The 13,096-nt window shown below is 35.4% G+C and overlaps 2 protein-coding genes across 4 annotated transcripts in view; one reads left to right on the top strand and one right to left on the bottom strand.

Moving 5' to 3' along the window:
• Nucleotides 1–12,944, top strand: part of LOC106876504 (BTB/POZ domain-containing protein 17) — a 14,314-nt gene extending 1,370 nt beyond the window's left edge. For 2 of the 3 annotated variants that reach the window (XM_052975085.2, XM_014925068.3), the window contains exon 2: nt 11,002–12,944. In XM_052975085.2, coding sequence (XP_052831045.1) covers nt 11,151–12,482 — 1,332 coding nt within the window. In that variant the 5' untranslated portion in view covers nt 11,002–11,150 and the 3' untranslated portion in view covers nt 12,483–12,944. Of the gene's footprint in view, nt 1–7,671; nt 7,947–11,001 lie in introns of those variants that run through there. The other variant, XM_014925069.3, reaches the window with a different exon arrangement.
• The window catches only part of LOC106876501 (uncharacterized), an 89,865-nt gene that overhangs the window by 28,973 nt on the left and 47,796 nt on the right, over nt 1–13,096 (bottom strand). The window lies entirely within an intron of this gene.

Here is a 13,096-nt window from a genome sequence, read left to right on the forward strand (position 1 = left end):
GATTTTGCTCGTAAGGTTGTCTTTAATGTAAAGAAGAATCGCCGACTTTTTTTGATCTTACGAAACACGTCGTGGATCATCAAATCTTAGCTAATAAACTGCTGGTGGTCCTCTTGCATTATGTTGTTATATCATCAGTACCGTAAGGTCTCATATAAGTAAAATAACGAGTTGAAGAACTTCGTAACTAAGATTATACTCGCATTTAGAAGATAAAACTCCCTGAAGAGTGTTTAAAACTAAAGAGAGAAAAAGGAAACAAGAGACACAACTCCAATAACATAAGCTAATTTGGAATTTTGGGAAATTGTGTAGGCACGGCACACACACACACACACACACACACACACACACACACACACTCTCTCTCTCTCTCTCTCTCTCTCTCTCTCTCTCTCTCTCTCTCTCGCTCGCTCGCTCACAAAATAAATATTTATAGAAATATAATATATAATTAATAAATATATATAATATACAATAAATATATATAAAATAAAAATATAATGTAATATAGTATATGATATAACACAATAATTCTTAGGTTAGTCATCTAGATATGTTCCTAAAAATGCAGTGCTGAACGAAACTGCTAAATGTGGTCATTAACATAGCATAAACAGAAATATGAGCCCTATAGGCTATTTCTAACAATGATCTGAACACAAATGAAAGTGCTAAATATTGCCAAAAGCATTTATTAATTTTTGGTAACCTCACTTAGTGCAATGTTACACATTGTGATCTACGGTTGTGATAAAATTATGAAACATCCATCCATTTATCTTCTCTGCCCACTATTCCTGGGAGGGTCATGTGAATAAAGTCCTCTTGTTTTGCTTCCCTCTCTGTTAGGAGGCACAAAGTACTTACACACACATATACACACAGTAGTAACTTCCGCCTACCAAATTTAAATACAAAGCTTCAGTCGGCCTAAGGCTATAGCAGAAGACACTTGCCACACCGTAGGACTGAACCCAAAACCATGTAGCTGGAAAGCAAGCTTCCTAACCACACAGCCATGCCTGCACTTCCATAAGGTCGTATCATGAGCAACAGTCATTACACTTTCCAGCTGGATTCTCAAACGTTACTGAGACTGGATATTATCCAACCATCTCGTTTTGATCGACTCCGAGGTCCCTTGCCAGTTGGCTCAGCTTGAATCCAGTTTGCAATTTTTTTCTGTGACATTCTAATCACATGTCTATAATAGGCGTGGGAGTGACTGTGTGGTAAGTAGCTTGCTTACCAACCACATGGTTCCGGGTTCAGTCTCACTGCATGGCACCTTGGGCAAGTGTCTTCTACTATAGCCTTGGGCCAACCAAAGCCTTGTGAGTGGATTTGGTAGACGGAAACTGAAAGACGCCCGTCGTATATATGTATCTGTATATATATGTTTGTGTGTCTGTGTTTGTCTCCCCAACATCGCTTGACAACCGATGCTGGTGTGTTTATGTCCACGTAACTTAGCGGTTCGGCAAAAGAGAACTGATAGAATAAGTACTAGGCTTACAAAGAATAAGTCCTGGGGTCGATTTGCTTGACTAAAGGCGGTGCTCCAGCATGGCCGCAGTGAAATACTGAAACAAGTAAAAGAGAAAAAGAGAGAGAGAGAGAGAGAGAATACTGGAGCTGCGACTCTTAATGTAGAGAAGTAGGGGCTCACCCTGGAAGGAGTCCCTGATCTGTGAGCTAAACAACCTGCTGAATAACATAACTGTAGAGATTCTTCAGAGGAACCCCTAATTTGGCCACTTGTATTCATAATTGTTGACCTCTTTTGCTGAGCTAAGTTACCGGAATGTAAACAAGCTAACACTAGATTCAAGCAGTGTGGGTAAAAAAATACAGACATATACACATGCGCATATATACATATACAAGTTTCCATATAGTTTCCTATTTCTTTATTGCCCACAAGGAGCTAAACATAGAGGGGACAAACAAGGACAGACAAAGGGATTAAGTCGATTACATCAACCCCAGTGCATAACTGGTACTTAATTTATCGGCCCCGAAAAGATGAAAGGCAAAGTCAACCTTGGCGGAATTTGAATTCAGGACTTAATGGCAGACGAAATACCGCCAAGCATTTTGCCCGGCGCGCTAACGTTTCTGGCAGCTGGCCGCCTTTCCATATAGTTTCTGCCTACCAAATTCACTCGTAAAGCCCAGTTGTTGTTGAGTTCAAGGTGCTGCACAGTGGGACTGAACCTGAAACCACATCACTGTGAAATGATAATCATAATTTTTATGTTAACCCTCTAAGCTAGCATTACTTGGATGGTTCAGCAGGATCTGATGGAGTGGAGAACATTGTTTTGGTTTAACCCTTTAGAGTTCACATTATTCTGTCAAAAGTAATACTTATTTATTCACATTGTTTTGAAGTAATCATGCATTATTTTGTAGCTTTGAGATTTCGATGAGCTAACTATTAATTTAGTAGGTATGTTGGTGTGTAAATTATAGCAAACTTGTCACGAAAACAAAGAGGTGTGTGTTCGAGTCGCATGCATACGGAAAACCCACTTTTTGAACTTTGGGCTTCACGGAGGCAGTGACAATTGACCAAGACTTTTGGCAATATACTGTGCTTGAGAAGACCTGTCAAGCCAAGTGAGATTGCAGTTGTGGTCGATGCTGGTGTTTTGTAACTGGCACCTGTACCAGTGGCACATAAAAAACACCCACTACACTCTTGGAGTGGTTGGAGTTAGGAAAGGCATCCAGCTGTAGAAACCATGCCAAGTCAGACTAGAACCTGGTGCTGCTCCCCAGATTACCAGTTTTCAATCAAACTGTCCAACCCATGCCAGCAGGAAAAAATGGACGTTAAATGATGATGATGAATGATGTTGTAGGGTTGGGGTGAGAGGCCAGGTCTGGTCAGTTTGAATACAAAATAATTAGAATATTTTAGTAGGATGTGGCTGATTTGAATGCTAGAAAGTTAATCTCTTTATTTCAGCATGCTTTCTATAGCTGGATACCCTTGCTAACACCAAACCAGCTTACAGACTCTACTAGATGCATTCTTCATGACACCAGCACTATATAGGTTGTCTTACTCTTGGCATGACTAAAGAGTCTTCTCAACACTGTTGTCTCTGCTTGATTTGCCTGCATATGAATATATATGCATGGATATGTTTATATACATAAATTTGTGTATATATCATAATTATCTTTTTTAATGTCTATGCTTGTGTGGTTTGGATGTGTCCTCTCCAACTCAGCATCCCTCTATTATGCTTTCAGTACATCCTCCTCTACTGCTATTTGGTCATCTAGAGAACAGAAGCTATCAACTACTTCTATAGAGTATTACAAGGAAATTGTTTAGCTTGTGGTCTGAGGGCTCACTACTCTCATACATCTACTACATGTCTCCTGTACATCCATTGGTTATATAGGATCCACTATCTGGAATTTCTACTTACTCTTTTACTATAGCTGTTTCTTTGCTGTTCTCAGTGTCCTGTTTTTCCTATTAGGGAAGTTGTACAGGAAGTTATCACACCCAAGGACTGGTGTGGTAGCATCATAGGCCTGTTCGATATGGAAAAGGTGTAAGTAGAAATTCCATAGTATACCCAGTGCAAACTATAGACACATAAAAGGGGTGGGGCAATCACAAGGTTAATATAGAAAGTTGACTTTGTGGCAGATGCATAGGAGCAATAAAAACTAAGAACACACAAGAAATATACTTTCTCAAATGCTTAGGAGGATCCTTAGAGGTAGTAGATAGTTTTTGTTACCTAAGGAGACCTAATTAACAGTGGAGGGGGATGTTCTGAAAGTATAGTTGCTAGAATAAGAATCTACTGGAGAATGTTTGGAGAGCTGTAACCTCTGTTGATAACAAAAGATTGTATAATGCTTGAGTATTAACTGTGATGTTATGTGGTTGTGAGACATGGGCCATGGATGCAGAGGATATGTGAAAGCTTGAAAAGAATGAAGCTGGTATCCTTTGTTGAATGTGCAACAAAGTGAAAAATGTGTTGCAAAAAAATTTGGCATAAGAGACATCAGATATGGTATGCAAAAGAGAAGACTGCACTGATATGGTCATGTGATTAAGAGGGATAAATACAACTGCATAAAGAAGTGCCTATCACTAAACATGGACAGAACCTGTGGAAGAATGAGACCCAGGAAGGTGTAGGATGAAGTAGTGAAAACCGACCTCAAGATGTTGAGCTTCAAAGAGACTACAAATGACCAAAGTGATTGGCAATGTGCTGTGTTTGAGAAGACTTGTGCATCTCAGCAAAAATAAGATTCTGTTAAGCATTCCTCCATGATTCATCTCTCAACACCAATCCCTTCATCACTTTTCTAACTATGGCACTACTCACTCAGCTGCTGTAAATGATACTATTTATCCCCCCCCCCCCCAACTGCACTCCACATAGTATTCATATTACTGTCCATATCACTTCCTCCTCCTCCTCACCCACTCTTATTTCCTTCACTTTATAGCCTAACTGATATTCACTATTGACCATGCCTCCACACATGTGCCCCATTCATTTTATCTAGCTCTATCCCCATTTCTAACCATCTGTTATCCTCTTTTCATACTCTCACAAACTTACTTACCCACCCATCTTTCCAGTCCTTTTTCCCAATTCTCTCCCTTTATATATATATATACATATATATATATATATATATATATATTCTTTTATTCCTTTACTTGTTTCAGTCATTTGACTGCGGCCATGCTAGAGCACCGCTCTTTAGTCGAAGAAATCGACCCCACTTATTCTTTGTAAGCCTAGGACTTATTCTATTGGTTTCTTTTGTCAAACAACTAAATTACAGGGATGTAAACACATCAACATCGGTTGTCAATCGATGGTGGGGTGACAAACAGACACACATACAAATATATACATACATACACACACACACACATACATACATATATATATATATATATATATACATATATATATATATATATATATATATATATATATACACACACACACAATGGGCTTTCAGTTTCTGTCTACCAATGGTTTTGCATCCATAAAACACTTAGCTTTATAAACAATTCATCAGACACAATGGCTGTGGGTATATAACCTCTCTTTCAAACTTATATATATATATATATATATATGTATGTATATATATGTATATGTGTGTATATATGTGTGTATGTATATATATATATGTGTATATATATATATATGTGTGTGTGTATACATATATATATATATATATATGTACGTATATATATGTGTGTGTGTATATATATATATATATATATTATAAAGATGTCACATGTATATGTACATTTATCTAAATTGTAATAATGATAATAATATTTCTATGTATGTGTATAGGTGTATGTCTGTGACTGTGTGTGTGTGTGTGTGTGTGTGTGTGTGTGTGTGTGTGTCCATGTGGGGGGTTTGATAATCCCATTGCATGAAACAATATTCCCCAAAATTATCTTTATCATTTCCCGGTTATCTCAACCTCATCTTTGTGTTGTGAAGTGGTTTTGGTTTCAGTAACAATCTGTTTATAGTAGATGTTCATTATCATCATCATCACCATTGTTTAATGTCCGCTTTCTATGCTAGCATGGGTTGAATGGTTTGACATGGAGCTGGCTAGCAGGAAGCTGTCCAAACTAGAACTGTCTGTTGTGGCATGGTTTCTCTGGCTAGATGCCCTTTCTAATGCCTTACGTTATATATTAATACAGAGTTTTGCCTCTATAACTTGACTGTTAGAATATTAGAGTTTTACATTATCTGATTTGCAGTTGTGAATTGTGTTGAATGTTAACTGTATTCTTGTGTTGGAATATTAGTATTACCTCTATGGTGGTGGTGAGTTGGCAGAATTCTTATGTTAGTATGTCAGACAAAGTGCTTAGCAGTATTTCATCTGTCTTCACGTTCTGAGTTCAAATTCTGCCAAGGTCCACTTTGCCTTTCGTCATTTTGGGGTCGATAAAATATGTACCAGTTGTATGTATATATATGTATATATATATATATATATATATATATATATAAATTTAATGAATGGAGTAAAACGCATATTTTAACTGCATACTGGAATAAAAGTATGCGTTTTATTCCATTCATTAAATTTATATATACTCAAGTACCCAAAATATCAAGGAGTTTCTACCTCATAAACAGGAGTTACACCACAGTTATTTTGTGATCTTTGCTACCCTGGTATCTATTAACCAATTTATTTTGTCCAAGTTATTTATTAATTAGGAGAAAATAAATACATATAATAAAAAAAAATATATATATATATGTATGTATGTATATTAAAATTCTTCAATGCAGTGCCCCTGCGTGACTGCAGTCTAATGCCTTAAACAGTTAAACGATATATATGAATGATGTCTACCAAAGGCTATAATAGCAGACGTTTGACCAAAGTGACTTGCAGTGGTCTGAACGTGGAACTATGTGGTTGGGGAGCAAACATCTAACCACAAAATCACTCTGGGGGGATATATATATATATATATATATATATATATATATATATATATATATATATATATATATATATATATATATATGTATATATATATATATATATGTATATATATATATATATATATGTATATATATATATATATATGTATATATATATATATTTATGTATATATATATATGTATATATATATATATATATGTATATATATATATATTTATGTATATATATATATATATTTATGTATATGTATATGTATGTATATATATATATATATATATATATATATATATATATATATATATATATATATATATATATATATAGAGAGAGAGAGAGAGAGAGAGAGAGAGAGAGAGAGAGAGGCGTGACTGTGTGGTACTCTAGGCAAGTGGCTTCTTCTACAGCTTCGGGTTGACCAAAGCCTTGTGGGTGGATTTGGTTGACGGTGACTGAAAGAAGTCTGTCATATGTGTGTGTTCGTCATCGCTTGACATCCGATGCCGGTGTGTTTATGTTCCCGTAGTGGTTCAGCGAAACAAACCGATAGAATAAGCACTAGGTTTACAAAGAATAAGTGCTGGGGGCGATTTCTTCTTCGACTATAACCCCTTAAGGCGGTGCTCCAGCATGGCCGCAGTCAAATGTCTGAAACAAGTAAAAGAATCTATCTATCTATCTATGTATATATTTATCTATCTATCTATCTATCTAGATAGATAGATAGATAGATACGTGTGTGTCTGTACATATATGTATATACACACACACAGATGTATATATATATACACGTAAACACACCGTTTTTTATGTCTATAGTCAGTGTACAAGTGTGTAAATATGTATCTACATAGTGCTAGTCAAAGTTTGTAGCGTGTCTTTTTTGCGTCCCCCACACTCCGCTTGCTCTACAACTGTTAAAAGACACGTGAACAAATTCGCCTCCTTCCTCCACTAACACTCACACGGTTAACGCGCACGCACATAATTCCATTTTCTACCATTTCAATCTGGTTTTCCCTGCTTTCTCTTCCCTTCAGATAAATGCATGTTAATTATATCTACTCAGTCGCTTGCTGATATAATCATAATCTCCCCCTTTCTTTCTTCTTGCCAGCTGCTTCTTGTTTCAGGAGGAGATAACTCTCAACGAGTTATATTTTTTCCCCCCTCATGTTTTATTACGTCGTAATATGTGTGCATGGATATAAGTGTATCTTATTTTCGTCGAAGCTGATCATTTCCCTGACAGAAAGAGTAGCGACGAAGTGAATCGTCTACTCTGGGCGGACGTATTAACTCTCCTATTTATTCAGCCAATATCGCGCGCGCGCTGTGTGTGTGTGTGTGAATTGGAATGAGATATGTTTTACTGCGAACATTCTTCATACGGCTGTCAAGTAACTTGAGGAAAAGTGCTGGAAAAATAGCATAAATTACAACAGGTGTTTTATAGATTTTAGCAACTTCTGAATACGTTTGTACATTATGCTATTTATTTGTGTGTAATAAATACCATCTGTTTTCCAGATCTCTAAGCTTTAAAACTTGGGATGTGCATTATTTCCCAAGAACAAACACTTTGCTAAAGTAATTGTAGATGATGATGATGATGATGATTGTGGCATGCGCGCGCGTGTGTATACATATACAGCGTATAATATATAATCTGCATATTTGTATTGTACACTATATGTATACAACTAGGGTCATCACCAAATCTACCTGCCAAGTTAGCAGCTGCCTCTTATTTCCCCTCCTCATTACCCAGAGAACTGGGTTTCTCCAACAAGTCATTTGATATTGACAACCAACTTCATGTTATCTATCAACTACTCTCTGCTTTTGTTTTATCCATCTCTCACTTTTGTTCACATTCTTCCAACTCCACCCTTTTCCTCTGTATTGCTTATCCCTACATCACCCTCCTATCTACTTCATTATTCTGTCACTCTAAGAAATGAACTCAAAACCTGTTACTGCTTCCTGTATCATATCACCATTTCTGTATTGCCAGTCACTCTCTGAGCTACTCCCAAGTGACATCCAAGCATCATTCTTACCATTTCTTGACTCATATTTCCCATTGACTACCTCCACTCCAGTTCACCACTCATTACATTTATTTTTATACATCTGAGCACCTCCACCCTGTTTTTATATTCATCTCTCACTCTACCCCTAGAACTTGGTGACCTTGCCCATCCTTCTTAATTCTTTTGTTTTTGTGCTCTTTTCTCTTCATCTTCTTGGACATGTTACCCTTAGGATATTTTCTGGCAATATGTCACCATCATATTTACTTCTCTCTGACACCATTTCTAACCAGTCCTACTTATGCAAAATATGAGGGAATTTCTTAATTTAATATTTTATCATTTCCCAAAAGAGATTGTGTTAAAATTAGCTATGCAGCTTATAAAAAAAATTTAAATGTTATATCAGAGCTTACAGTGCAAAGCAGCTGAATTGTAACCAAGTATATATTATATAGCAAAACTGTTACTGTTGAAATCATGAAATTTTCCTACTTAATGGTAATTGTTTGGCAAAAACAGCAATGAAAAAGGGCTAAAGTAGAAACAAATAACAAAGAACCAAAAGAGTCTGACATAACAGGGCTGATCTTTAAGTATTGATTCTACCAACATACATATTGATTTATTAAACTTATTAAAAGTGATAGTTTGTCAAAATTCATCTGCTTTTTTGCCCAAGTCTATATGAGTTTGGGATTACTTGGTTATTTCACATTTGCAATGCAGTTCTATGTTTGTGTGGGAAGAAAAGATTTTTTTTCCAGATTAAGAATGAGTTAATTCTTCAAGGTATTAACACTATGCAATCATGCTAATAAATATCTTTTAATTAACAATAATTCTGCTTGACTTATGAAGAAAAGAGATTATTTTTTGAAGTGATAATGACTTTCAAATAAAGGTTTTAAACCCATTTAGCATTCAAACTACACTGTCAAATGTAATGCTTATTTATTCACATTGTTTTGCATCATGCAAATTCTAGTAGCTTTGAGATTTCAGTGATGTGATTGTTTGTTTTTAGAATGACATTATAGTGCAGGTGTGAGAGACCAGATCTGGTTGGTTTGAATGTAAAACAGATAAAAATATTTGGGTTGCATATGGCTGGTAGGGTTAAAAAAGGCAAATAAAAGTAATTTTAATGGTGTTTTAGAGTTATTTCCCTTGTATTCTTGACATAAAATTTGCTTGGAATTATTGAAATTAAAGATTTTGCTTGCATTATTAAAATAATAAATTTTACTGGGCATGAAGCAACAGAATAGATTTGAAACGTTGGAAGAGAATCCAAATGTGGAAGATTAAGGAAAGTAGTTGTTAAAATGTGTGATTTGCATATAATTAGTTTTTGAAATGATATTAGAATGAGGCTTAGATCTCTGCCTGTGTATCACATGATACACAGGATATATTTCTCTGGTATCCATGCATCATATATGATAGACATTCCCAATTTTGTTTTTTCAACCACCAGATTAACTTGGGACTTAGGCAAAGAAACAAGAGCTAAAACACACATGGATGAAACAAGGACTAAAACACAGATGGATGTTTATGAAAATGCTTTGGACAGGAAAATAACTGTATAGACATAAAAGAAATTAACATTTTATGATTAGTTGTTATTTGAATGAATACTGACAGGAAACTTATGAATTATGATAAGGTTTTATGACATGAAATTTTAGTGTTGTAACTGCTTATACCTAAGCATTTTATAAGATGACATTGTTTAGAAATTTTTTCTTCTCAAAGCCCATCATTTATAACCATACATATATATACATGTGTGTGTATATATATGTATATATATATGTATATATATATATGTTTATATTTATGTGTATATATATATGTTTATATTATGTGTATATGTATATATATATATGTGTGTGTGTGTGTGTCAGTGTTAATCTTATACAAGAATGTTGTTGACCGTGATTTCAAAGGTTCGGCCAGCTAAGCCACCATCCTGTGGTGTTTTGTCTTCTTCTTTTCAAACAGTGTATCTAGGACTTCATTTTTCAATGCTTCTTTTATTTTTAAAGACAGCAGGATTGGGGTTGGTTTGAGAAAGATTTGGTAGCAGGTTAGATGACCATTTAGGCTCTTCTTATTGTATGTGTTCCCTGTAATTGTTTTTGTATTCGATATGTCTAGTTGTTGTTATATGTGGTAGCTGTAGTTGTTTTTGTAGTTGTTGTGGACTGTGGCTTGTGGTTGTTGTTCATGTGTGACTTGTTGAAGTACACCTGTCCCTTCAGAGTTTGTTGATCTGATTAGTTAAATGTGGACCCTTAGATCTGTTATATGTAATTTTTGTTTCAGTCTTATGTCTATAGTATTTTACACTCTGATGTACTTAATATTTTTAGCTGATGTAGATTAACCAAGTTTTTTATTCATTAAAAAAAAATTTTTCTTTACAAATTATGCAAATATTTTTTTCTCTTTGCAGCATTGGCTGATTGGAAAAGATCTCATGTACTTGGTCAGTGTGTCAAGGAGTGCTGTGCTTGTTGCAAAGACTATATTGAAGGGGCTCCACCTACCAAGAAAACTTGGTTTGGGTTGGACACTGGTCAACATGTGGACAACTTCCGCATCATGCTGCATCGTTTGTTCTCTTTGTATTCTGACCCTGAACTCAGTGATGTACAACTGGTGGTTGGCAAGAAAGTCTTCCTTGTACACAAACTCATTCTCAGCATGTGTAGTGATGTTTTCAAGACTATGCTGACCAATCCTCAATGGCCAGAATCCTATAAAGACCGTATCGTTCTCAAAGAAGAGCCAGAGTGCATCCAAGTGTTTCAGGACTTCATGAAATATATTTATACAGGTACCATCCATTTAACTCATGAGTCTGTATTACCAGTTCTTACCTTGGCAGACAAATATGGTATTACGGACTTAACTGAAGTCTGTGTAGATTTCATGTGCAATCACTGTATGATGACTGGATCTTCAACTTCTGCAGTATCTTGGCTCCAGTATTCAGTCATGTGTGGCCACAAAGAAGTTGAAAAATCTTGTTTGCAGTTTATTTCTATGAATTTTCAAAAAATTATTTCAGCTCCAGATTTTTCAGCAATGTCTGTAGATTTTCTTGTGACCTTTCTGAAGAGTTCTGACCTGATCATCCATGATGAACATACACTGTTTCTTGGACTTAAGAAATGGATCCTCTTACAGTCAGAAAAAACTGGCCATAATGAGGAATCTGTAAAACAATTGGTGCTTCAAACTATACCGTACATTCGTTTTCCACTCATTCGCCTTTCACAGCTTCTAGCAATGAAGCAGGACAAATTCATTCAAAGATTCAAAGCTGTCATTGATGAAAAAATAAACCATGCCATAAAATTTCATTCTGCAAAAGGAAATGATCGATTTATCCTTGACAGTGTCAGTGGTGAAAGTCTGCAATATGAAGCTCGTAACTACACCAGTGATATTTGGAGCACTGAACTCATGATTGAGAATTATCATGACTTGGGAGAATATGATGTCCGTGCTGCTTTCTTTTCTACACCAATCAGCAGTTCAGATGCTGATGAAAACTGCTGCTTTGACTGGCATGTTGATCTTTATCCAAAGGGTGTACTATTTGGCAGCTGTATGATGATTGGGTTGCAGCAGAACTTTGAAATTGAATCTTGTGCTTATAAAACTGTGCGTCTTTCTGTAAAAGCAATGTCCAAAATAGAGCGTCACGTCCACATTACAGTCCTTACTGCAGGAATGAAAGATGGGGTTGAATACATAAAGAGGACAACTTCCAAAATTTGTTTCTTTGATGAACATTGTTTAGTCCACAACATTGACTATATTTTACCATATATGGACCTTAATGGCTCAGATTCCAAATACATGACAGGGCAGAATCATGATACATTTCGCATAATGATAATTATTAAACCTGTCCTCAGAAGATAGCACTTGCAGAAAATATATGATTTCATATTTGAATAGAAGTGTGGTGCTCACTTTGGAATTGAAAGATCAGATTATTTCAGGCCTTTATCAGTAGCACTATATTGTTTGTTTCTGTTAAGCGAGGTGCACTGCTATTGCATAACTGCACGAGTATCAGTCAACTAGATTTCATGGTCAAAGAATTGATGCTAAGATGCAGGTTCCTAATTATCAAAAAATAAGTTTAAAATGGGAACAAAAATACAACCTTAACAACAACACCTCTTGCAAATATTGAAAATTTGCAAACCCAGCCAAACTCATACAGTTGAGTAATCCACTCCAAAAAAACAAAAAATAATTTTTTTATTTATCCTCCCCCCCATCCCTTTTTTTTAAAGAATTTTCAGTCTATTGTTACCAATGTCTAAAGGATGAAAAATGAGAAATTTTCTTTACAAATATAATTTATTGTTTAATTAACTTGTTGTTTGATTTTTAAATTTCAAAAAGAAAAAAAACAAAAAAAAACTCAAACAAACCAGTAACCATTTTAATGTCACTTTGTACCATTGGTACTGAGCTGTGATAGCAGAATGGTTAAGGTATTCCATTTATGCTTATGGTTTAGGTCT

The sequence above is a fragment of the Octopus bimaculoides genome, chromosome 20 (assembly GCF_046866305.1).
Source record: "Octopus bimaculoides isolate indiv1 chromosome 20, ASM4686630v1, whole genome shotgun sequence".
Lineage (NCBI taxonomy): Eukaryota > Metazoa > Mollusca > Cephalopoda > Octopoda > Octopodidae > Octopus > Octopus bimaculoides.